This window comes from Hetaerina americana, unplaced genomic scaffold (genome assembly GCF_022747635.1).
Source record: "Hetaerina americana unplaced genomic scaffold, ioHetAmer1.1.p SCAF_47, whole genome shotgun sequence".
Lineage (NCBI taxonomy): Eukaryota > Metazoa > Arthropoda > Insecta > Odonata > Calopterygidae > Hetaerina > Hetaerina americana.
Genome location: NW_027287063.1, coordinates 3,681,837 through 3,708,972, shown reverse-complemented (window position 1 = coordinate 3,708,972; position 27,136 = coordinate 3,681,837). Strand labels below are relative to the sequence as shown.

General features: G+C 42.3%; 1 protein-coding gene across 1 annotated transcript in view; it reads left to right on the top strand.

The window, feature by feature from the left end:
• The window catches only part of LOC139693341 (ganglioside GM2 activator-like), a 37,785-nt gene extending 13,100 nt beyond the window's left edge, over positions 1 to 24,685 (top strand). The window contains exons 2-4 of the mRNA XM_071591467.1: positions 13,337 to 13,516; positions 19,010 to 19,180; positions 21,405 to 24,685. Of these exons, the coding sequence (XP_071447568.1) occupies positions 13,337 to 13,516; positions 19,010 to 19,180; positions 21,405 to 21,554 (501 nt within the window). The 3' untranslated portion in view covers positions 21,555 to 24,685. The remainder of the gene's footprint in view (positions 1 to 13,336; positions 13,517 to 19,009; positions 19,181 to 21,404) is intronic.
• Positions 24,686 to 27,136: the final 2,451 nt, after the last annotated feature.

Below are 27,136 nucleotides of genomic sequence, written 5' to 3'. Positions count from 1 at the left end.
CACACGAAGGGAGCACCTAGTTGATTAACTATAGAAGAATTGGATATACGTAATGCATACGACCTTCGCAGTCACTTCCATTCACCGCAAGGTTTCTGCGGACCTTAGAAGCCCGTGGGGGGTAACACGAGTAATCCCATTCCTTTCCGCACAGAAATGCTACGAGAATGAGCTTTTTTACGCTTCGGTAAACAAAATATGTCTCCAAGGAGACGGCTGCATGGTTTGGGCTTCCATGACGAGGCCTGTTCGGGGAACTGCCTTCAGCAGTCCCGAAATCTAAGGGTGATTCACGACGCACCACTCTCAACCCTGTTCCGGTGACATACATATTTAACTATACATTTCAGTATTTCCCCTGTATGGTTGACATGGTTAAATATCTGGGATCAATATTTCAATTGGAATACTGAGCATATCAATTGAACCGGCGATATTGTATTTCTCCGCTACACCCCACGTGTTGTGGGAAGTGTCAGGACATGTCCAGTGTGACATACGCGTATATATCGTAAGGTGAGTGTGATGAATTCGCAGATGTAGTTTCAATATTCACACGCATCCTGATTTCCTTCCCTTCCGAAGTGATCTCAAAGGTCGTGAATCGGAAACATTTCACTTCCGCTCCCACGTGACCCGTGGACTCGCAATATTCCGTCTCCGGTATCCATTCTTTCGAAGTCCCATAAACGACCCCGGAGAGCGCCTCATGAGTTCATTGAACACCAAAGGAGGTGTGCGATTTCGCAGAATTGGATGGGACGACGCAGTCAAGGGATGGGTTTGTCAGCAGTAGAGCGAACACGAGCCAGCGAGAGACATTTTTGATCCTTTAAAAACAGAAGGTCTTGGCAGCTCCGTTGTTTCTCCTTCGGAAATGCCTTTTCGGAATTCAGCTGAAGCGAATTCGAGGAAGAAGCCGTCTTGTTTACTTACTCCACCATTCCGATCGCGTTTTCAGGAGGTTGCGACTCTCGCGAGAGGAAGAAGTCTCATTCACTAAGCGACCGAGAGCTGTCGATCAGTGGGTCGGGCAACGAACGCTTCACGAGCCTTGAACCTGATTGGCCGGGAAGAGAAGCCGGAAAACCGCGACCGGTGAGAGAGGAAGTCCCTCGCGTGCGGGAGGAATCGTCTTAATGGCTAATCCATCTGAAAATACAAGGATGTGGATTTACTTAATTCAGACAACAAATGACAATGGACTTGGGCATCTACCTAGATGCCGAGCCTCCTCTGACGTTGACCCCACGATGCAGCACAAACGGTCATAGGAGAATGATAAGTGCCCAACCAATAATAATAATAATTTTTTGAAACAATACTATCGATTACAAAACTCGTAGACAACTTTGAGTCTCAGAATTTGAGCATACGGGCATGAAAATTCGATATTCTCTCAACAGCACTTACGTACTCACACAACAATAAAAATTTTGACCGTGTCTGTAATCATTTGATGAGGGCTCAAATTTTATATATTTATTTAAAAAAAATGGATCCGAAGTTTTCCAAATGTAATTACTTTTTCGCCATGTTCTCCACGACATCTTTGAGTATCTTAATGGTCAATTTATAACGCATGCATGTCTTTAATTAATCTAAGAAGAATGAATTGCGGAATAAACAAATCCCGCTCGCAGATATCAACTCTGGCTCGTGTTGTAGTCATCGTCATCCGACGGGGAGTGCTGCGGTTCGAATCTCATGCACTCGGCAAGCCCTCAACTTACACACCGCATATCAGTTTTTCCAATCGGATTTTGACTTTGAAGGCGAGTCGTCAAAAGAACAATTTTGATTGAAGCTAAAAACTTAGCACAAACGGGTCGAAAAAATGGCGAATGGCTCATGTCTGAAATATATCCACGCGATATCAGAACAAAAGCTATGCTCCTATCTCTTAGCACTGCTTCGGCGATATCAAGTGCAGCGTGACGTCGTCGTCTCTGGAGGTGGTTCTCCGCCCATGAGTGGTATTTCGGGTGCCACTTGCGCTTCCCGAGAACAATTAGTTGGCACAGCAAAAGGGGAAACTGGTCCCCCGTAATACCTTGAAATTGCGGACTCCACGTGCCGCAGGGCTTCATATTTGCTGTATCCAAGTCTATCAAACCAGTCTTTCACTTCCGATAATGATTCAACTCAAAAGAGCATCTCCAATTTTAATAACATTTCATCGGTGATTAGTGTCTTGCCGCCACCTTTTGGATTCAGCAATATCGCTTTTCCTGAGTGCTTCGAACGTAACAATCGGTTCTGCACCCTCCACCCTTTCCCCCCTCCCCAGATGAATGCATTCAGAATGCGCAGAGACGTCCGGCTGCGCGGATGACATCGTCCGTTCGCCCGAGGCTCGGGCGTGAAAACACCCAACCCATTGTCCTGTCGGGCGGAGCGCGGTCGGCCGAGCCGTCATCGGAGCTGGACTGTGCGAGGACTTCCTCCCGCTCACGCCGTTTCCGACCGAGTGTGCAGTGAAGGTGACATCGAGAACAAAGTAGGTAGGCGACCGTAGCGAGAAGGGAAGCAAGCTCGCGTTCCCATGGAATCGGATCCCTTTGGCGCAGGAGAGAATGCTACCGACCACTGATCAAGGGAGATTGCTTAAAACTCACGGGAGGACAATCAAGGATTTTCGGCGGCATTTTTGTGGAGTCGCGTAAATCCAGCGACTATATATTAACAACAACTATAGGGTTATTCAGCGGATTAAATCAAGTAAGATGCATTCGTATGGATAAAAGCGTCTAAAATATACCCGTGTACGTAATATTTGCAGTGTAAATACATTAATTCAAATCACATTTCTCATTTCTGATTTCTCGGATCGAGATGTTGCGGTGCCTATCGTACTGGCTTCTCACCCGGAGGGTGCGGGTTCAAATCCCGGCGGTGTTGAATATTTTTCTGCGGTATTTCGATCCCTCCTTGAGGTGCTTTGTGGAGGGCACTTTGACGGCATGGTACGCCGTCCGTCGGATGGGACGTTAAGCTGCGGACCCCTTGGCGCCTTTCTTAAAGAGTAGGCTAAGCCAACGACGGGGTTTCTCTCCACACTTCATCCTTTCCTGTCCATCCCCTATGGCGCAAATGACCTCAGCTGTCAGTCGCCTCCCCTAAATACTACTACTACTACTCGAAGTCATGCAAGCTTTGTATATAAAGTATCGGCAACAAATTCTTTGCTTAAGTGTGCGTGAGGTGCTGAATTGAGACCGTCGGGTAGGTGTGCGCTTGATCGCAGGTCGTATTATTGGCACTGATTAGACGGTGGCAGTGCACATATCATTACGTACTTCACTGAAAATTTGGCAATGAGAAAGATCCGCGCTGAACTCGTATTCCCGAAGGTTTCGATGAACGACCAAAAGAGCAGAGCCTGCTTACATAGACCTTCTGTATCGGCACCGCGACTATTCCCCCACCCCTTCAATGTCCAACTTGGCACCTGCGAGACTATTTCCTATTCCCTATAAAAGTGAAATCCTCTCTCCCTCAGGGACACCGCCATGGGACCCTAACTTTCGTCAAAGAAGCCTCCTCGCGTACACTTAAGGACCTTCCGCCTACCAGGTAGCCTTCGAGTCGTGGAAAAGCCGCAAGAGCCGAAGTGTGCCGACACTCTCAAGGGATGTACTCTGAAGAATTTTGAGACATTGTTGTAGCGATATCTGAAATAAATCTATTTATGCCCAATACTTTCCCAAATACTTTTTTCACAAACCATACATGGTAGTCCTCCATTGTGTTGGCTATTTTTTATCATTCCATGGTGGGTATCCTTCGCTCTGAGCCTGATTACGTTGATTATTTATCCGTTTATTTTATTAACTCCTAATGCCTTGCTTTACTTCAGACTTTGTCGATGGTCGCCTTGAACTTTTCTTTTGCTTGCTTTTCCTCTAGTATGTAAGTGCTACATCTAGGGTTCCTCTTGCTTCATCTTTCACCTTTCTTCCGGGTCACTTTCTTCATCATCATGCATCTCAGTCGGCTGAATGTACGCGTCACTTCCGATTGCTATTCATATGTGCGCCGAGAAACCTCTCGCAATCCACTTCGCTTGGTTCTTGTGTCTCGTTCCGACCAGGATGCATTCCCACGACGTCTTCTCCTCCTATATTGAACGAAGAGTGCGTTTTCCACAACCGTGTTTCTCTTGTCGTTTCAGAATTCTATCAGTCTGTTTCCCCCGCGGTGTTTAGTTATCCCAATCCGGACTCCCTCTCCGACGCACGAAAGAATCCGGGTGACACTATTAGTATTATTTTGAAAATGCCCTGGTGCTTAAGGACGTGTTCATTTACATTGATAAATGCGCCATTGTTTTCAACCACAGTGATTCCTTAAAATAGCAACGCATCTAGAGGGACCGGTAAACCATTTATAACAACGTAATCTCTGGAAATTGACGCGTAGTTTCTCAGCTACGCAAAAGACCGAGAAACCCAAAAAATAATCAGCGCTCCAAATTTCAGTACACAGTTCAAATCCAAGAATTTGGATTCATTCGTGAAATAAATTGCGACGTTCGTTCGACAATTGTGACGTACCGTACCACCGTCGATACATCTGCTTCAGTTTGAAGACAATTCCTTATGTTTTTTTGTTTAACAATTACTGGGAGAAAATAAATTGCTGTTTTCTAGGCGATTTTTCATTCTGCTATCATTATATGCAATGGTGGATGGCGTAACACGGTGGAACTCCTTTGCAATGCGCAAGGAAGAATAAAACACTGCTATTCCACACAACCATAACTTTATGGCGACCGGTTTTGATGCAGTTTGATGGCCAGATGATGATACTTCGTTCGATTCCCGGGCCCCTCCGGTCCCTCACTCTGGGCACCTGCAGCTTCACCCAAGCTATGTGGGTGAAGCTGCGGTCTTCGGTATTTCGCTTTGAACTTCAGTATTAAGTTCCAGTGGGTCCGTTAGTCCAGGGGTAGAGCGTTGGACTACTGACCGAAGGGCTCAGGTTCGATTCCCGGGCAATTCCTCTCTGGGTACAGCTTCACCCAAGCTATGTGATTTTTCGGGTACCAGATCTTCCTGGTAAACCATTACTGGCACAGGGAAAGGATCTGCCCCCTCTACCCTGATGTGTGAATTTCATACGCCGTCGGACTTAGTACTGGGTGAACTCTACCATCACCTATCAAACCGACCTTCGGGTTGATTACTGTGTTTATGGTTTTTTTATTAAGTATCATAGAAGGTTGCATTAAGGGGAAAGGAGGTTGTAGAAGAGAAAGACCAAGACTAATAATCGCATTATTATATGGAAGTCTACGGTTTAAGATGGGGTTGGGAGGGACACGGAATGAATATCGCTAGTATGCCTTAGCTGCTTCTGTGCATCTTTATATATAGACAAAGACGTCCCAATCTCTTACTTCCCCATCCTGAGGTCAGCAGTCCAACGCTCCACCCCCTGGACTACCGCAACCCCATAAACAGTCGCATTTTACAAGTGACTAATTGTACATAATATTGCAAATAAGTTCGCTTCTTAGTTTAACGATAAGTACAACATGTTTCCAAATTTCGTCTTTTACCTCCGATTTTCATGGGGAACCTTATCAATCTTACGGGTTAAATGGAGGAAGAAGGGACCATTAGGTCTCAATATCGCCCAAATGAAGGCCTCTGCCAATCCACCCTGTTCTCCTTATATTTCTCTGACGCCTACTCTCCAATGTTTGACCCACAAAGTACAAATGACTTGGGCAGCCTCGGGGCGTGCATGCGTGTATTCAAGTCCTGGCGGGGTGGGCCAACGAATTCTAGGTGAGTACGAAGTAAAGGATGGGATTTTCCCGTTTTTTAATTCTTCAATTATTACAGCTTATTTTTTTAAATCATTATGCATAGCTTACTGCCTCGCCATTATTTCATATAATTTGCCCCCAACAGTCCAACCACCGGGTTTCGAGCCCGGGGCCGACTCGCTAAGCGCCTCCCCTCACAGCCATGGTGAAATTCCGGAATATACGGTGACCCTGGTCACGGGACTTGACTCCCACGAGCGGCGGCGATTCCGCAATTATGGCATTCCATTTCCGCGAGCCGCCGGAAGGTCAAAGTGGTGGCGGGGGAAAGGGGGCGGAGTGGAAGGGAGTTCACTTCCCTGCAACCCCCCCCCCTCGATGCTGCCTAATCAGAAATCGGAGGATGATGTTAGTTGGCCGCCAGCAGCGCAGGTTAGGGAAGAGGCAGCCGCGCAATGGAATACTAATTGCTGCTGCCCTGGACGCCTCTAAGGTAATTAACTCTTTCCAAGTGCACTTTCAATTAGGAGGATATGTACTCCATATGGTGGAGAAGATGACGCAATAAGAATTTTCAAACGTATCGGTCAGTCGAGACAACAATTCTATGTGACTGGACTAAGGTCCATGTCAACTAATTTAATTAACCTGAAAATAAAAGAATATATTTGTTTCATCGCACCTGTGTATCTGTAGTGTAGTTTGCATAAAAACCCTTACTGTGACGGAGGAGAGGAATGACAATCGTGAAACTCCGATTCTTCGTTTGCCTCGAAACATTAGTTAGTTTCCCGATTTTAACTATGAATTAATAAATATAGCTAGAATTTGATTTTGATTATTTCATTATGATTTAACGTGTATAACTGTAGTATTTGTGGTACGATATTTTAAGCATTTCAATCATTATTGCGCCAGGAGCTACGCTGGAAACATTTCCTTGGTGGATATTTTATGAAATCGCAATTCGCATTAGTGTTGCCATATGAAAAAATCACACACAGATCATTGGACAAGAAAGTTGATCTCCCGACTCGATATTTTTATATATTAACCTTGCGTAATCAATGCAAATAACTACATAACTTAAACAATCAACCCGCGTTACTCGGGATCACACCATCAGTCAAAACTCTGCTGATATTAAATGTTAAATTAGATAAATAAAACCCCACCACCATCAAGATATGAAAAATGCGGAGCAACGGTACGGGGCTTCCTGAATTCATAGATTCTACTTAGATATCTTTACTTGAATACCTTGGAAATTTGACTTTGTGAGGGTTCTTCGCGAATATTTTCAATAATTATTGGTGAAATAAATGGTTAGTATTAGAAAAAAGTTTTACGGAAAAAGGATAAGCATTTGAGGGAATATCTTCCGGAAAATGAGTGATTAACATGACGAATTAAATGAAACAATTTTTCTGAGCGTCCATAATACGCGTAGATAAATGCCTGTATGTTAATGGTGGAGGGATGATCAAACGGGGTTCTGAGGAAACGACTCAACGAATGAGAAATAAATGAGTCCCATCCCATCCTTAGTAAAACAAACCTGTTCGTGGGATGCTCCACCGAATGGAGAATGAATGAATGATAAAAGTTATAAAGATACAATCGCCTCATTTTCCTCACGCTGTCGTGGTCTAGAATGACCGGAATCCGGCAGTTCGCCGGTCATCCGTTGAAAGCAAAGGCGATCTCGCCTTGAGGGGTGGTTTCTCGATATCATTTTGCTTAACTTTCGAGATCTGTCACGCGATAGGCTCTTCCGCTTGTCCGCCTTGCACGTGGATGCGATAGTTTGTCGAGTCATTCACCTTTTTGCGGTAAGACTGTTTTCGTATTTCGTCTCGACATTAAATAAGCTTGATGAAATTTGACGAACTTGAGCTTGAAATCAGAGAATACAGAAGATCCATAGCCAAAGGACTAATTGCCATGTTTGAGAATAATAAACAAGGAAGAATCAAATTATCATAAGTTATTTGTTATTCCTTGGCCTCAACTATCTCTCAAAATGTTGCAAAATGTGAAATGTCCACACGGTCAAGTCATAGCTCCGACGTCATCGAATATGTGTACAATGCGATGCGATGTCGGAGCGTAAACGAAAGAATGCGCTCACGAGAGAATCTCAGTGGGCTTCCCAAATGCCTGCGTGCGGCGAAGGAGGACCTTGGGCACTCGAGGCACCTCTGCTGGCGGCGGTGTCACTCAGGGTGCGGTTTTATGATTGCCTGGACCACCCGACACCATCCCTCGCATATCGCCTACGCCGCATCGTCAATATTTGCTAAGCAGTGTGTCGTCGACGAACTTTTAAACGCTCTGTGCGACGCCTAAACCGACCAGTTTCCTACAAGAGAAGCTACAAGTCCGGTAATAAGTGCTCACTAAACGATGCTAAATGCAATGTTTATCATTATAGACCACGTATTATCTGAATAGTGACCGCGATGTGTTGGGAGCATTTATTTTTTCACTAAACTACGTTTGAAATGTTATATCGTGAAATCGTTATTTTCAGATTATTTTAATAATTTTGTTTCATATAATTAAGCATGTGGTACTGAGTTATTGTATAATTCTAATTCATAAAACAATTCAAGTGCACAAAGTCATTTAATTACTCATGCGGAGTAAAGCCATCGAATTACCTCGTAAGATTTGCACTTTGCACATCAATTGCCGAGATAAGACGAACCAAGGAATGTCTGAAATGGTCAGCCGTGCGAAATATTCAAATTTGCTCATAGTCATCGCTTCGCTGCTATTCCAGCCACTCCCTCGTTGAGTTGACTCTCGCTCATTCCTCCTCGCCCAGGTTCTCGCCCGTCATCAACACCCTCGAGCAAGTACTTAAAATGCCCGACGTTCCATTTTCCGCGACAATTGCAAATCCTCCGATGAATGCCGTGCTCCAGATACGCCAACGCGGGAGTGATGACTTATCTCCGCTGCTCAGCATCAAAAGAGGACACAACAGGACCTTCTCGACGGCCCTCCTTCCCATATTGGCGCTGAAGCCCGATTTTAGGTTGCTTCAAGAACCCCACTCCCTTTCCACTGAGAGATACATTGTAGCGTGGACTTCTCGGGAACCCCCACTATTGGTTAACTCTCCCAAGGAGTACCCCCCAGCATACCAGACCATTTATGGTGGTGTATTGCGGGGTTCTCGGAAACCAAGACGAGACAACGTCCGCTACCCAATTCCCTTGTTGCTACAATGTGGCTACTATGTAGTTACTTCGAAGTCGCCCCCCCCCCGAAGGCGCGATGCCTTATACAGCGCGACGCTCCTGGAACAGGGACCCCCACATATGGGTCTGGCCATGGGACCGCCACAAGCGCCCCATAGCATCCCAAGATGAGCAAGACACCCTTCCGGCAAAGAAGAAGCCAAGGCTGCTCTGAGCGGGAATAAAACAAAACGACTGACAACGCAGAAGAATTCCTCCCACCTTAGTAGCCTTAGAGGCTGGAAAGGCGCAGTGTAAGGGCTACGCTAGAGCCCTTGCAAGAAACTGCTCTGAGCAGGGACCCATTCTTCACCCGATACCCGGCCTCTGAGTCCGTCGGTCGAGCCTACGACCACACCTGAGACAACCCATTCCCTTCCCCATTCCTCGCCTGCTACCCTGTCTCTCAGTCCTTCGGTCGAGCCTACGACCACACCCGAGATGCCCAGCCTTCCCTGCACCTATCCCGACGACCCGACTCCCTTCCCCCTTCCTCACCAGATACCCTGCGTCTGTGCCCGTCGGTCGAGCCTACGACCACAACAGACACGCCCAGCTTTGCCCCGCTCGCTCGTCCCTACTCCCCGGTGCCTGAACCCCATAGCTGGAAAAGGGTTAAATAAAGACTCATAAACGAATACGCCCTCCCCGGACTACAACCTTGACGTGGTGGAAGGGCTTGTGCGTTCCGATGACCCCTAGAACTGCGCTGGCGGGAGTAATCATAATTGCTCCTACTAGGGTCACCCATGCCAGATAGGTCGAAGGTTAGGAACCAGACGAAAGGTAGTCCACGCAGCGTCTGTTCCTCAGTGAGACGGCTGCAATGGCGTTTGACCCCAGTGGGGCGGCCTGTAAGTGATGGTGTCACGTTAAAAACACTATTGAGGAAGGCAACGGGAAACCACCTCAATTATCATTCTCAAGATTAACATGATGGACTACAGAGATTTTGAGTCCTGGCAACTACGGGGCTCGGCCCAATTGGCCGTGTGTCGTGCCCGGCAGCGGGGGAGGCAAGGCTTCCGCGGTCGTCATCCCACGAAATTCTTGCAAGGGAAAACCAGCAGCAGCAGAACAGAAGACGCAGAAGAAAAAGACCACATTAGTTAGAATAGGAACGTGGAATGTTAGGACAATGATGAGGACAGGGAAATTGAAGAATGTTAAGCGAGAAATGGAAAGGAGAAATATAGATATTTTAGGTCTATGTGAGGTGAGATGGAAGGATAGCGGGGATTACTGGAGTGATAATTATACAACAATATACAGCGGCGGGGACGAGAGCCAACGAGGGGTTGCCATAGTATTAAATGAAGAGGTAGGAAGAAGCGCAGTCAACATAAAGCAGGTAACAGATAGAATAGCACTATTAGAGATAAAAGCAGAACCGACGAACTTGGTTATTATTCAGGTATACATGCCAACGAGCAACCATACGGAGAAAGAGGTCGATAGGATAAACGATCAATTAGAGGACATAATCGCGTGTGTTCCTTCAGGGAAACATTTGATAGTGATGGGGGATTGGAATGCAACGGTAGGCGAAGGAAGAGATGGTGACGAGGTCGGGGACTACGGTTTAGGCACGAGGAATGACCGCGGGGAGAAAGCAGTTGAGTTCTGCAGGACACAGGGGCTAGTCATCACCAACACTTGGTTTAGAAACCACAAAAGACGCAGGTATACATGGAAAATGCCAGGTGACTCGGAAAGGTATCAGCTAGATTATATTCAGGTTAGACACAAGTTTAGGAACACTGTGATAAATTCGCACAGCTTCCCGGGAGCGAATGCAGACTCTGACCACAATGTAGTTGTTATGAAATGTAGCGTCCGTTTCAAAAGGATAAGGCAGGGGCGGCGGGTTAGAAAATGGAATGTAGAAGCATTAAATGGATTAAAAAGGAAGGACTACCAGCAGGCTGTAGAGGAAATCATGGAGGATGGTAAAGAGCTAAGTACTATCGAAGAAAAATGGGAAAATATCAAGAAGGGTTGTATAAAGCCGCAAAGGACAGTATTGGAACCGTTAACGCTCAAAGGACTAGGAAACCATGGATCACGGATGAGATGATTACAAAGATGGATGAGAGGAGAAATTGGAAGAATGTAAATACAGAGATTGGCAAAATGAAGAACAAAGAGTTCAACAATAAATTGAATCGGGCAATAAATAGGGCAAGGTAAGCATGGTGGAGGACGAATTGTGAGGATATGGAAGATCTGCAGAGAAAGGGTGAAATTGGTGCGCTGTACAGAAGAGTTAAATCTTTATCGGGAAGTAAAAAAGGGAGATCTATGCTTACAGTTAGAGATAAGGCTGATAAGGTAATAGTTGACACAGGAAAGGTCCAAGAGAGATGGAAGGAATATATAGAGGAAACGTTAGACATTGAAAGGAACATGACGTAAAGGAAGATAGCTTAGGTCCAGGCATACTAGAATATGAGATAGAAAGGGCATTAAGGGTGATGAAACTAAATAAGGCCGTGGGGGTGGATAACATTCCAGCGGAACTTTTAAAATGCTTAGGAAAATGTGGGAGGAAGAGGCTATATGGGCTGATCCGTAGTATTTATGAGGAAGGAATCTGGCCGGAAGACTTTGTGAGATCAGTTTTAGTTCCTATTCCGAAAAAGGTAAAGGCTACTTCATGTGACGACTAGAGGACAATTAGTTTGATATTTTGACACGCGTGATGCCATTGCAGTAATGCGATTATTAATCGAGAGGAATATAGAACAAAACCAGGAGGTACTTGCCTGTTTCGTAGAGTTCGAAAAAGCGTTTGATAGAGTGAATTGGGAAAAACTAATGAGTATATTGCAGAAAATAGGAATAGATTGGAGGGAAAGGAGGCTAATCCGCAACCTGTACATGTCTCAGACTGCTCAGGTGCGAGTGGGGAACGGAGAGTCCGGATGGGCAGTGTTAGGAAGAGGTGTAAGGCAGGGTTGCCCATTATCACCGTTGCTCTTCAACCTGTATGCAGAGGAAATGATCAAAGATACATGGGAAGAACTGGAGGTAGGAATGAAAGTGGGCGGGGAATTCGTAAAATCAGTTAGGTTTCCTGATGACCAAGCTTTAGTTTGTCAGTCAGCCAAGGGCTTGCAAGCATTGCTGAGTGAATTGGAAATTCAGTGCGACAGGTATGGGATGAGAATCAATATTGATAAAACAAAAGTTATGCGATTTTCTAGAAAGAAAAAGGCTAAGCTAAACATTAAAATAGGAGGGCAAAAACTAGTGCAGGTAGAACAGTTTACGTATCCCGGTAGTGTTTTGGACCAACACGGCCAAAGTAGTAGGGACGTAAGGAGAAGAATTGCGCTAAAGAGGCTTTCACAAGGAGGAGGGAGTTGATGACAGGGATGTTAAGTAAGGATGTTAAGAAAAGGCTTATAAAATCTTTGATATGGAGCGTAGCTATGTACGGCGCGGAAACGTGGTCATTGAAGCAGGAGGATAGACGTAGACTGGAGGCTTTTGAAATGTGGGTATGGAGAAGCATGGAGAAGGTGAAATGGACAGAGAAGAAAACAAATGGGGATGTACTTGGTGTGGTGGGCGAGGACAGTGTTTTGTTGGGAGCAATCCTAAGGAGGCAGGAAAAGGGGATGAAGGGGGAGGAAAGGGAAGGAATAGGATAGGGATGATGGACGAGATGAAGGGGGGAAGAAAGTACTCAGAGCTGGAGAGGGACCTACTGTAGAGTAGGATGTTGTGTTTTGCTAGGGGTCACAAATTATTTAATTAGTAATTATGTTCATCCAAAAACCTACCTTAACCGGTAGATTACCTAATAATAATAATAAACGAATACGACTCTCTCATTCTGTGCTACGCTCCCACCAATGACGTCGCGGCCGCCAACCACGCGACACATATTCCCGCATCCTTGAATACTTCTTTTGCCAGCTCAAGTTTACGCTGTGATTCACTCTTGCTTCCGAAAAATCCCAAATGTTCTCTGATCTCCAGTACCCCCGGCAACATTCACCCCCCCCCCTCAAATCATCTCTTTCGTCTATCACACATGCATACATGCATCCGTTTGGTCTTTCCACTTTCACCCGCTCTCCCCTCAATATGAATCGAACGCTTAAGTGCAAATGCAGCCCATGGTTTTCTTGCTCCGGTGTATCCAGTGCAAAATCTTTCACGAGCCATCTTCTATTTTTCCGCCATAATTCAAATCCGTCGACACCTTCTGCAGAATTCTACCTCCGCTCTCTCCTTTTTCCAATCCAATTATGAAGTTTCCACGTCGCATCCGCCGGATAACTTGGAATTAATTTCTTTTCAGAGGAAGGTGCGGATTAAATCAATCAAGTTTGCGGACTGCGGTGATACGGACCCCGTTCGAATCTTGGATCTTCAAATATCCACGTCCGAGGCTCCGACCGAAGACAACGAGGATGCGGGAGGAGACCTCGTGGTTTCCGGAAAAATTACATCACAAGTTCAGCTCGCAGCCCCGATAAGGGTGAGTATTTTTAGAAATACAACTCAATTGAGGATAAAATCAGGTACAGCAACGATTCAAACTTGTGGGAACCTATTCGTATTTTGACAGCTAGTGTTCATACGAAACATTTTTCATCATTTGGCATGATCAACGAGTCTATTTAAATCAACGAGAACATTTGTTTTGCCCCAGTGTTAAGCAAATATTTCTCTAAATCACATATTTTTATTATTTTTCCGCCGAATACTATGCCTACCAAACCGACCCTCGGGTTTATTATTATGTTTATGGTATATATGTATATTTATTTGAGTTTGAGCCCTTTCCATCCAATTTTAGAAGTTTTAAGTTGAAATGTAAAGCAGCCACTGGGTAATAAACTTCATTGTAGTTTTGAAAATATTGTTTGTATATGATGCGGACGGCATTTTGTATGTGATGTGGAAGTTTGTTTGTATGTGATGTGGAAGTGTCATTGTTTGTAAAAATATTTTGTCTCTTATCTGTTTGTATGTGTTCGTATGTAATTTTCGTTGTTAGTAGTTATCTTTGACCTAACCTGACCGTTGCCACCAGGAAATTTGCCTAATGGCAGCGTAATTGTGTAAATAAATAATAAAATAAATATTTATCATTGTTTCAGGCTTCACTTCGTGGAAGTCTTAAATATCCATACTACAAAGAAAGACTTACTTTTCCACAGATTTTATTATAGGGTACAACGCGTTTCACCGACTTGCGACATGTACCTGATGACGCTGCAATATATATGTAAATATATATATTTATATATATTTACATATATATATATATATATATATATATATATGTATATATATATATATATATATATATATAACACTTTTTGAAAGTCTCACGGTCGTGAATAATAATGTATAACACTTGGCACTAGTGGACACAGACAAAAACACAGAAACACACAAAAAAGAGACTCACTATTTTTCGAATTTTCGGTGGTCTTTGCCACCTTTATCAAGGATGAGTTCTGTCCCTCTCTTCCTTGATAAAGGTGGCAACGACCACCGAAAATTCGAAAAATAGTGAGTCTCTTTTTTGTGTGTATGTATATATATATATATATATATATATATATATATATATATATATATATATATATTTATTTATTTATTTATTTATTGCGGGTCGCGGTATTCCAGTGGGTAGAGCGTTGGACTGCTGACCGGAGGGTCCCGGGTTCGATTCCCGGGCAAGGCACACTAGACACCTGCAGCTCCACCCAAGCCAAAGTGATTTTTCGGGTACCAGGTCTTTCTGGGAAACCATAACCGGCACAGGGAAAGGAACTGGCCCCCCTATCTGATGTGTGAATTTTCACACACCGTATAGGGCTTAGTACTGGGCGATCTCTACCATCACCTACTAAGACCTTCGGGTTGATTACTGTGTTTATATATATATATATATATATATATATATATATATATATATATATATATATATATATATATATCGGCATCATCAGGTACATTTCGCAAGTCGGTGAAACGCGTTGTACCCTATAATAAAAACTGTGGAAAAGTAAAAGTCTTTCTTTGTAGTATGGATATTAAAGACTTCCACGAAGTGAAGCCTGAAACAATAGAATATAAATGTCTTTCCGGTTCCATCAGGGGCAACCAGGAAAAATAAGCCACCATTTCAATCATCAACTGCCTTCATTAATGTATCATATACTTCTTTCTGTTGGGGGTTCAGCAGGGGTACATTCGTTCGAACTGATTGTTCTAATTCATGTCGATCATATTCACGTTCCAATTCTCGATTAAACGCGTCCATCATTCCACGATCTGGCGTTGCCATTCCTAACTTCCCTAATGAACTGCCGCACATGAGGTAACACGTGTCCTCAATCAACAGCAAAGCCTGGTTATGCATCTCCTCATTTACCTCGGTATCGAGATTTCTTGAACTTACACGAATTCGATGTAAAATGTCTTCTGACATGTTATCCTTGTATTTGTTCCACGGGTCACGTGGATTGGATGGGAAGCATGTCCAAAGGATGATAGCAAATAATATGCGTATCTGACTTGGAGATGCAGAAATAGCAGCATGAAATGCTAGCTTGACATAGCAGCTTGACATGCAGCACGAAATGTTTGGCTCACTATACGATTAACAGTTTGTAGTAATTCGAACGATGTTGGCCCTCGAACATTCACCAGTAACAACCACAAATAGATGCCTTTATCATTCTGCGGATGAACTGTATTAATACGGCCAAGAGCATCAGTAGAACGCACATTCGGACGACCAGGAACCGCGTCCCCTTACTTCTGACGTTGAAATTTCTTCGATGAAGCGATTCGATACGATATTTTACGATACGGTACTTTTTGCAATATTTTATTGGTTATCTAGCTATTCTTGGCTGAGACAATTCCAAAAAAAACCATATATCATTAAAATCTACGATACGATACTTTTACGATATTTTAATGGTTTTTCTGCTATTATGGGCTGAGACGAATCCAATTAATCAAATACTATTAAAATCGGTAGAGCCGTTCTTGAGTTATAAGTGGTGTAACTAGCACAATTCGTGTTATAAATATAGGTTTAAACCGTCGCCCTGCATTATAAACCGTGTACCTAAGAATGGCGCCGTTGCGTTGAAACCAGTCGTACCTATTGAAATTGCGAGAAAGATACATTGTGTTTTTTTACTTCAGTGAAAAAAGCGTATGTTCTGCCGCGCTAGCAGAGAAAGGTGTTTTTTGTTAAGGGTAGTCTGCTATGCAATCGAGGAAACGTAATTTGCACTGAAATCTGATTAATAGGGTTTTTTGCGACCAAGACCACCTATTCTTTGGTCCTCGATAGCTCAAGAGCTAGCCATGTCTCTCTGGAATATCGCATAACCTTTGTTTTATTTATATTGATTCTCATCGCATAGCTGTCGCTGGAATGTTTTCCGTAGGAGTAGTAGTAGCTGTACTTCCGCAGGAATGTTTTCTGTCCCCTCAGCCTTAATTGATTTCATCTCCCTCAATGGTCTTTCTATCTCATCTTCGAGTGACAACTAAATTGTGATCAGAGTCCGAATCCACTTCCGGGAAGCTGCGCAAATTTGATCACACTGTTCCTAAGCCCCTGCCTAACCATATTTATTATCCAACTCATACCTCCCTGAGTCACCTGTCATTTTCAATGTGTACCTATGCCTTTTGTGGTGCCCAAACCAAGTGCACTCGCACATATCGCGCGGCGTCTCGACTCTCCCCTTCATGAATGTTTCTCTTTTTATTTCTCGACGCCACATGCAAGTAAGATGCCGTGTAGATTGCGAATGCTTCAAAGGAAGTGTAAACATTCACTTCATTTTCCTCAACCCTTCTATATAGTGAGTTCGCTGAAGAAGTACAACGGATTATGAAAGCAAACATCAGACCATATCGAATTATTCAAGTTATGCTACACAAGTGAACTCACACCCTTGGCTCCCAATTATGAGCTGTTTGATGGGCTAGACCCGCACACTTTAGCAGACAACCTGTGATGGACTATTCAATTCCCATAATATTTATTCCATTACGCTTACCCCAACAAATAAACGGTTAGTCCTTGAGAACAACGCACAAAATCGGCCAAATCTCACTTCCGCTAACTTTGTCCCTGAAATGAGATGTTTCTCTACCATGGAATTCCGTTTCAAAGGATTTCCTGCCCACGTTCAAGGCGAGGGCTATTTCGTGCGAAATTTCCTCACGAAACATTAAAATGAATATTCCTCCATCGGATTGGTTGAAATGCTATATTTACTACAATAAAAGTCGTTAAATAAATAATGAATAATACTAGAAATGTAAGATTGTTGGAAACGGCATCCCACCTCGGTGCTTAGATGTATCAGTCGCGACTTTCCCTTTTGATCGGAAACCGCTAAACATACGTATTGTTATAAACTCATCCGTCGCATTTGAAAAGGGCTTTTTAGACGCAACTGGAATGATTTCGAGGACTACGTGACCCGAGCTGCGCAAACAAAAGAAGACAACGAATACCTGAGACCGGAGTGGAACAAACGCACATTTCGCCGACTACAGTTCGAGCGATGGGTACGGGATGATATTCTTGCATTTTCTCATTCTTTGAATGATTCCAACCAGGAGCATGGGACGGCTTCTTCAAGAGGAAAGTGCTCTGGAATGTGCTTCGCTGTTGCACTGTGGGGAAATGAGATGGAAGACCAACCATGAGTCATCCAAGAAGAAATATGAAAGTAAAAGGCAAATGCTGGTCATGGTGTCCCTCCTGTTCGAGAGGCGCCCATTGATTAGTCCAGGGAAATCACCGCGGAGAGGTTTTTTATCTTTCATTATAATAAGGAATCGAGTACGCATCGCCCAACCGAACCAGACCGACTCGCAATCAACCGTTGCACATTTACCAACGTAGGTGCGTGTATTCAATTAATTGTTGCAGTGGTAAGGAGCATGCACTAAAGGAGTTTTAACAATTACTTTTATTAAAGGCATTAAGGAAAATAATATTGTGCAGCTGGGGATACTGATGAAATTGATGCATCGCGAATTTTGTGCTCGCATTTAGGTATACATAAGCCCAAAGCTATAGTGAAATAATTATGTTTCAGTGAAAAAACATCATCTAATGATTTACAAGCTAAATATTAAATCACCACTTCTTTCCTCCAGTTTAGCATTCAAGTCTCAACTATGAAATTTCAAGTTGCATGATTTTGAAAAATGCTTGGAGTCGTTTGAAATGAATTCAGCGTCATCCGCAACAGGTTTCATGGCTGCAGAGTGGCCATTGTGGGCTCAACCACGGTCGGAAGCGTTGCACCCCTTGATTGGCCGGTGGGGGCAGGGACCCTCGTGCCTGCCTCACGCTAAGTTCTGGAATGCGATGTGACCCGACCTTCAAGGTCGTTGTCGATGTGGTGACGCATGCGTAGAAATGACGTCGTCCGGATGGGTCTCCCATCACCAAGGGTCTTGATTACAAACATACACTGTCGAAATAACTCAGCATATCCTTGGTTTCACTTTGGAAGATTTTCGAGTTCAAGAATCAGAAGGGAATCAGAGGGGACATTTATTTACACCCTGCAATATTCTCTCCGCATTGTAGGTTTGTTTGCCCTTTGACATTACCTCATCACCGCGTACAAGAACGAGGAGATGGCACTCCCGAAAAACGCGCGCTCTTGAGGAATGTCCATGTGGCAACGCGGCTGCTGACCGGAATGCCCTAGGCTCGGTTCCATGCGACGCCTCCCAGCTTCACCCTTGATGCGTGATTTTCACGGTGGTGCCGTGATGAAGAAATGGATCGCAGGCCGAGCCGGGATGGGACCTCCAACCAACCATATCTCGTGGATTTATGTCGCCTTAAGAGATTGACGCGACGAGACCTCTAATCTCGAACCAACCCCAAAGAGTCGACTGAATACCCCTCAGTCTGAGCAGACGGGGAGATTGATGTGGTCATCATTGTTTTTCGCAGGCAGAGGTCCAGATGCAGAGGAAGATGCTGGGTCTCTGGATGCACGTCTTCTGCATAAGACAGTTCGGTTCTTGTGACTTCAACGACGTCTGCGAGATGGCACCCCAGGACGGATACTGCCCACCCCTCCTTGAGGAGCACGACGTGCCTTGCAGCTGTCCCATCGACCCGGTATGCAGGCCCTGACCTTCTACTTACAATTCCATCCCATGCGCAATATTTAACCGGCAATTGCGGTCACCCCTCCCTCAATTAAGAACACACGTAAATATTATGTGCAAGCCCTCCATGCAGGGCCGACTCGTCCCAGCCCAGGCCCACACGACAGGCAACGGGCCCTGCGCTGGCGACTGTTTTTCGGAGCAAAAATCAACTACATAATTTGATTTTTTTACGACATGAAATTGTATTTTTGCCTAGGACGTCACGTGACGCTCATAAGTATTTGTTTTGTTAGTAAAATTTCTAATCCTCGAAATTTTGGAAGTATCTAGTACCTATCCTTTTATCTACCATTTCTATTTACATATAATTTGCTGAATCTCCTTTAAATCAATGTTATGCACTATTTGACACCCTATTCAAACCCGACTTTTCATTTCAAAGTTAATTAATGAAGAATTATCTTCCCTCCAGAAATGTGGGTGCAAAATTTTCTATTTAAGAATTCATCGAGTTTCGAGTATATTGAGGGAGAGCGCCCTCCTGTTCCATTTCTAGGGAGAGGCTGCATCAAAAAAGCCTCATTATAAGTAAGCCATGTTGGGGCACTTGATCCCATTTCCTAATAGACTGCACAATACCCTGTTCTTGCACGTGCCATATTTATGCATTATTCCTTGTTTATGACTCCTCTTGAGTTCAGCTCTTCTGATCATATGTGTGTCAGGATCCAGAACAGTACCTCTTTGTGGTGTGAATTTTAGATTCCATTCAATGAGGCAAGGTATTGAATAAATTAGTAAACACATGTCGCATATATCGGGGAAAATGAGGAATATGTATATACATAAATAAGGTGCAAGAAGACTGATAGATGAATAAGAGCTCAAAAAAATAATAGAACATATTCATGGGGACTCTGTTCAGTTAAATTAAAAAAGGAAATTCTTTGGAGGCTAGATAAATTAGCTACCCTGGGAATTTAGTGGATCCTTTTTAAATTATTTTCAACAAATTGATGTGACCAAAGAGGATCCCTGTAATGTAGTCTGATCCATGAAAAAGGCAGTTGGATAGTTTGTCCGTACTTGATAAGCTATATATCAAGAAGGAACAAACTACTTTGCTTTTCTTGATCAATGTGGTTGGTCGCGGATCAGTGCAGTGTTACCTCCTTTCATTATTGTTCCCCTTATTAATGACTACAATATTGCTGTCACTTGTAGATCCCTCATCTGCTAGATATATACAGGGTCGCACCCAAAAGTGGTAGGACTGATTTTTTACAAGAATTTTGCTGACGATATACTTACATCGACTTAATAATCTTCAAAGTATGCTCCTTGAGCTACTACACACTTAGTATAACTTTGCTCCCATTCCCCGTACGCCCGCTGGAAATTTTATTTGGGGATACCGTTGATGACCCTCGTCGAAGTCTCTTGAACGGCCTTTGTCGAGTCAAAACGTCGTCCCTTGAGCTGTCTTTTCATCAGGGGGAAGAAGAAGAAGTCCGGTGGTGCCAGATCGGGAGAATAGGGCGGGTGCGGCAATGTGGCAACGCCGTATTTGGCCAGGAGCTGTCTGACGACGAGCGCGGCATGGCAGAATTTTCGGCACCATCTTGGAGTACACCTTGCGCATGGCCAAATCCTGTGAAATAATGCGTTGGACGTTGAATGCAGACAGACCCAACTGGTCTGCAATTTCTTCTCTGCGTTAAGCGTCGGTCTGTGTTCAGCAGTGTCCTCACTCTGTCCACATTCGTGTCGGTTCTTGCCGTCGACGGCCATCCGGAGCGATGGTCGTCTTCAACGAGCTCCCTACCCTCTTTAAACAACTTGTGCCACTCAAATACCGTGGAACGGCTTAAGGCAGTGTCCCCATAAGCCTGCTTGATCATATCGAGGGTCTCAGATGCCATCTTCCCGAGTTTCGCACAAAACTTCACGGAATAACGTTGCTCTAAATTCAGATTCATTTTGTTTTTCGACGCGGACAAAAAACTTGCTTCACTAAAAACGGTGTCCTCACTCAACGACAGCCCGCAGGCGACTGAGGTTGGTGTCGGTCTGTTGCTAAGAGCCCCCTCCACCTTATCCTGCCAGGCAGACCCCCCTCCACCGCTCCGTTCGCGCCAGAGAAAATCAGTCCTACCACTTTTGGGTGCGACCCTGTATTCTCCATACACCTGTTCACCCATGCCCATTTTAATGAACTTGTTTCCCTTCAGGGCAACTACAGCCTCCCAGTTGCACAGTTCCAAGTAAAAGGCACAAGGTGGGCTGGCATTATTGCTGGGACATACCGTGGCTCTGTGCGGTTCAAAGGGAAAGATGGAAAGCAGCTAGCCTGTGTTGCAGCCAACTTCCAACTTGACTGATCCACTGAAGAAGACCTCATTAATGTTTTTTTTGATCCCCTGAGAGTACAACGTCTCTTTGGTGCACCATTACTCTTTGACGGGCATCGTTATGCGTCAGTTAAATATCTGCTGCTCCTCCGGGAAGGTTGTTTGGCTCCCATCAATGTGCCATTGACCCAAAAATGACAATTTTGAAGCTCGAGAAAGAGGAAGACTACCCAAAGATGCAACAAATTGTCCCCGGTGAAACACCTGGAAGGCAAACCCTTCATCATTCAAATGGATTTCTCTGAAAACTTGTTTCAGTCTAATAGGTGATGATGCCACGAGAGCAGTATTAGCTAACTTATGAACTCTATTGAAAATAAGAAATGTGAGGAGGAAAGTAGCAAACTCCGTGTTTGAATTATAGAGAAATCACTAGAACTTTAGCTCTCTCATAAATGCTAAATTCGGTAGGTTTTCTATGCAAATAAAACATCAGGTTGTTCGAATTGTGAGCAGATGTTTCATCATGTTTACTCTCATAAGAGTGATGCTGCACAGCAATCTCATAAAAGCAGTTTAGGCACTCTAATCACTGCTACCCATATATCACTCATAACATAAACTAAAAATGTATTTTTGAGTTTGACTCTGAAAAGCAGATCTGGCATACATTATTTCAGAGTAAATACTTCTCAAGGCTTTTGTCGTTATACCTCAGTTCTAAACAGGAGACACCAATATTCTAATGTTACAATTCATTAGAAAAGACCCCACCGAAATTGATGCTGTGAGAGAGAGAGAGAGGCAAATAATTGCTCCAGGACAGCAAGAGATAACTATTTCAGGGTTAATGTAGAGAGAGTTGCTATTGATTTGAATTGAAGTGTTTAGTGAATTTGCAGGCATGAGTTTAGACTGTTCCTCTCATTTTATGAGGTAATTGTGAGAGATGAGATTTGCATCCATACAATTCTTTATCACACTCACAATCTAACGGCTGTTTTGGAGCTGAGTCACTATATTTTTATCCAGAGGAATCAAATAGTTCTTCCAAAGGATACATGCAAATGTAAAATGCTCATAGTTACAATATGAACTTGAATAAAAGCAGATGTATAAATAAAACCTCAGTGTCACACAAGGGACAAATTAAAAAGTTCATCATCAGAAATTCATCCTGGCTCAAATGTTTTATGAAAATTGACCAACTCTCGTTTTGAGGGGATAAACCATATCTTTAATATACATAGTGGGTGGACATGAGTCTGTTGGATTATGAAAGCATTCCTCCTCCCCCCCCCCCACATTCATTATGACCTTGCTCGTTCGTCAACCACCAATTATTTTCCAAGTGAAGAGCAGGCCAACATTCCCCTGATCACTGATTCCAGTGGTGATGTATTTATATAAAAATATTTAAAACATAATCATAGGTTTGCAATGAAGTTGCATTACATCTTCAGATTACATATAATTTCGATGACTCACTCAGAAAGTATGGGCTGCTGACAAGAGTTAATTCCTAGTGAGTTAAAGCTATTGCCCTCCAGTCTCTAACGTGATTTTCTTAGTGCACAGGGCAATTTTGGAGCAGAATTTGAAATTAAACTGGACACAAATGAATATGCATGATAAGATGAATGAACTTTTTGCTTCTGAGCATTCATGGTACATGTGTGTGAGATGGTACAGTGCACAATTTACATTTGGTGAGATAGCAGCATAGGTTACCTATATGTGGACTGCAAAACACCAAATTCCTGACATGGATATTAATGAACACTTCATCATATTTCTACCGTCATGTTTGCCTATCATAATAACACTGTAATGTATGCCAGTGAAGGTCAAACAATATCCTGTTGTTATTTTAATGAGTAGGCTTGTAAATATACCAAAACTCTTCCCTCATCTTTCTAAAGAAAGCTGTTATACCCAAGAGTGGTGGCCATCAATCATGCTTTGTCCTTTCCACCCAGGGAAGTGTTGCAAAAGATACCTGAAATATATAACCCTAACAACCACTTATGAGAAATGTTATCTCTTGTAATCCACTATGATTATCATACTAATGAAATGGATCACCAAATTACATTACTTCTTAAAGGTCAGTGTTTAAGTGCTAAACCAAAGATAAACGTTAAAAGTATATGAAGACTTTTTCATGAAAAGACTTGGTATGTAAAAGTATTTTTTTGAAAGACTGATATTGTGCTTTTTCCATGAGCTTTGATCAAGAGTTTCACCTGTACATATGCAGTTCATTGTGTACAGAATTAAAAAGATTAAATACTTTTCAATGAAACAGGGACCTATTTCACGAAGTTACAAGTCAATTAACAAGCTTTCTTAATTATTTCTAGTTAATTTTTGTAACAGTTTTTATTACTTTTATATCTGTTTTTAGTCAACTTGCGATCTGACGGGTAGCTTTTGAAAAGAGGCCCTGGGTTTAAGTTCTTTAACAAGTGTATCCTTTATGTTGAAATGAGGTTGAATAAAGGTTAGTAATTTGTGAGTCTAGGAAAGCATTTATCCTCCTCCTGCTCCAAAAACTATCTACTGTAATCTATGTGTGTGATTCACTCTAACCTCTCCACACCCAACTGTGAATATTGTGATCCTCCTATTACTGTTGGTCACCTACTGAAGAAATGCGAGGACTATCAGCAGATATTTCGGCCAAATATACTACAGTACGCTAAATATCTAGGGAGGCCTTGTTTCTGTCCTAGGCAATAACTGAGAGGTCCCAAGTAACAGTTTGACTTCTTATATGCTCAGAAATACTTGCTAACCCTTGGCTGACAGACAAACTAAAGCTTGATCCATAGACCTGTGAATAGTGTTTCATTGGCATAAACCAATCCCTCCAATCTACTCCTGTTTTAGGCAATATATTCATTACTTTTTCCCAATTCACTCTATCAAATGCCTTCTAGAAATCTAAGAAACAAGCAAATACATCCTGATTGGATACTATATTTATTTCAATTAGTGATCTCATTACTGCATTAGTATCACGCGTGCCTCTCCCCTTTCTAAGCCCAAACTGATCATCCCTTAAGTAATCATGAGCTCTACTCTCCATCCTTTTGTTAATAATTTGGAGAACCACTTGCAGCCTTATGAGAAATCAATCTTATTAACTTATTTTTGTGTTGCCCTCACATATGGCTGCATTTACCTTTTTTGGGATGGTAACAAGCAGTGATCTAAAGAATATTTTGGTCAAATTTCTCCTACATAAATGAATGAAATTATTATAGATTAGCAAATGAAATCACCTTTCCTTTGAAAATCCTTTTCACATTTTCCGAAAACCGTGAGTAGTTCCATGGGAATGTAGTCTATTCCCACAGTCTTACTTGATTTCAATTACCTTAATGTCCATATAATTGAGTCCTCAAAATGTAGTATGTCTGGACACAGTCCATTTATTTATTTTTATTTATTTGCCTGAGGATCTGAGTACATTCATGTTCCAAGATATACGGCACGTCAAAGATCTTAACATAAAATACAATACATTGTTACATATTCAGAAACTCATCAATAGTGTAGAATAAGTGTAGCATGAAAAAGTCCCTCACTTTGACATTCTCATCTGTATCTCATTCTCTTGGTATGTCTAGGCGTCCTGGCCTGATTCTTTACCATATAGTTCCTCTGTGTATTCTTTTCATCTGTTCTGAATCTTTCTTGGTTCAAGTAATCATTTTTCTTACGTGTCTTTGAAAGTGCACACTGATTTTCTCTTCTATCTTATTTCAGAGTGTATGAATTTGTCAATGGGGAGAATAGATTTCTTGAATTGTTTTTGGGTTTTTCAGATGATATGGATTCGATTTTGCATTAATAGTCCGGCCAATCACTGATCTTTGTTAATATTTGGAAAGAAAGTTGCAAGCCTGACTTACACTCTTGTATCATTTATTATTTGTAATTATTAACATCATGTGAAATATGATAATACCTATTTATAATATTAAAAAAATATAGCCGGTGACTTTACATCCTGTCGCATGCCCTTCTAGTAGTTTGTGGTTTGTAGATCTTGTGGGGCTATGAACAAGGGTATGAAGAGGTATGACAGGTAATTGGGGTATAAGGAAGGTGATGATGGGAATAAAGATTATTAAAACAATAGATTTGGCAACAGGCAATGGAGAGAGAATGAATAAATATGTGCACGACAAATCAAATATCAGGACCCACCAGTAGTTTACTAATCTTCATTACCTCATTTAATATGAGAAAAGCGATTACGTCTATAAATAAAAAAAGGAAGGGTGTGGAATGAGCAGAGACATCCTAACCAGCCCTTCCTTGTTTATTCAAGTAACAACATACATAGTTATACAACACTGCTATATGCTGATTGAGGGAATACCTGCTCACGCTTAAATTCCCCTTTTTGTCTTCAGTCGCCGAAGATATCCAATATGAGATTGTTAAACAGTTATTTACATAAGCTCTCAAGTATCAAATAGATACATAGTAATACATTTGAAGTTACACGCATAACATTTACAGAGATCACAGAATATTAGAATTTAGGCACTTAAAGTACAATTAGGACATATTTTCACAGTATTCAGCACAAGTACAAAAACATACAGCATAATATACATAGATATAAATAATTCATGTCATGCATAATGATGTAGTTTAGTTTTGCACCTAGTTGTAGAGCTCGGTAAATAGGAGAATGTACACAGACAATAAATTATGTTAGATGCATTTGTTTACATTACTTAATTTAACACCTATGTGACAAAATCAAATAGGAATTTACAATTGGTATTTAAACCAAATAATACTATTTTGCACAATTTAATTTTCCTCTCCGGCATGTTATGCCATATTTCTAGTCTAGTTCTATCATAGCGGATAAACTCCTCAATTCTGTGTTTGGCAGTGTCCTCAGTCAAGGAAATATCACACAGGTAAGTCCTTGATTTTGCAATTTTGTGAAGGTAATTCGAAATTTTGCCATGGCCTAATAACACTTGGGTAGAATGTCTCTTTTTTAAGACTCTTTTCCTTATATATTGGTTTTCATTAAGTTCAAGATTGAAGTATTTGGCCCTTTGGCCAGACTGTGATTTGATTATACTATTTCTTTCCAGGATCTCGTATTTTAATGGTGGTAACCCGCATTACATATCTATTAATAATAACATAAACATGCAAGGGTAATTTGAGTACTTAAATCTGTTGTTTTGACAAGGAATGCCAAAAAATAGATGAATAAATTTTGCCCACTCAATTGCATGGTGATGGTGCAAACTAGAGTTTCAATCAAATCACATACAGGAATACAATATTCCACAAGTTCTTCATTACTTATTTCAAAGTGGTTACTTACATCCTGCATACATATGTATGCATATTCTTCTGTGGATTTATTCTAAGCATAAAAGTTTTGTTCCATGCATTACTTCTCTACTTTTGCTCAAAGGATGAATGCGAATGAGATTTAAGTATTCAAAATAAAAAATTAAAGAGCTCAGGGTTGAAATGAACAAAATATATGTCGCATAAAATAATAGGTATCATTATACCAAATCATTAATTAAATTGTCATAACAAAATAGAGGATTTCAGCG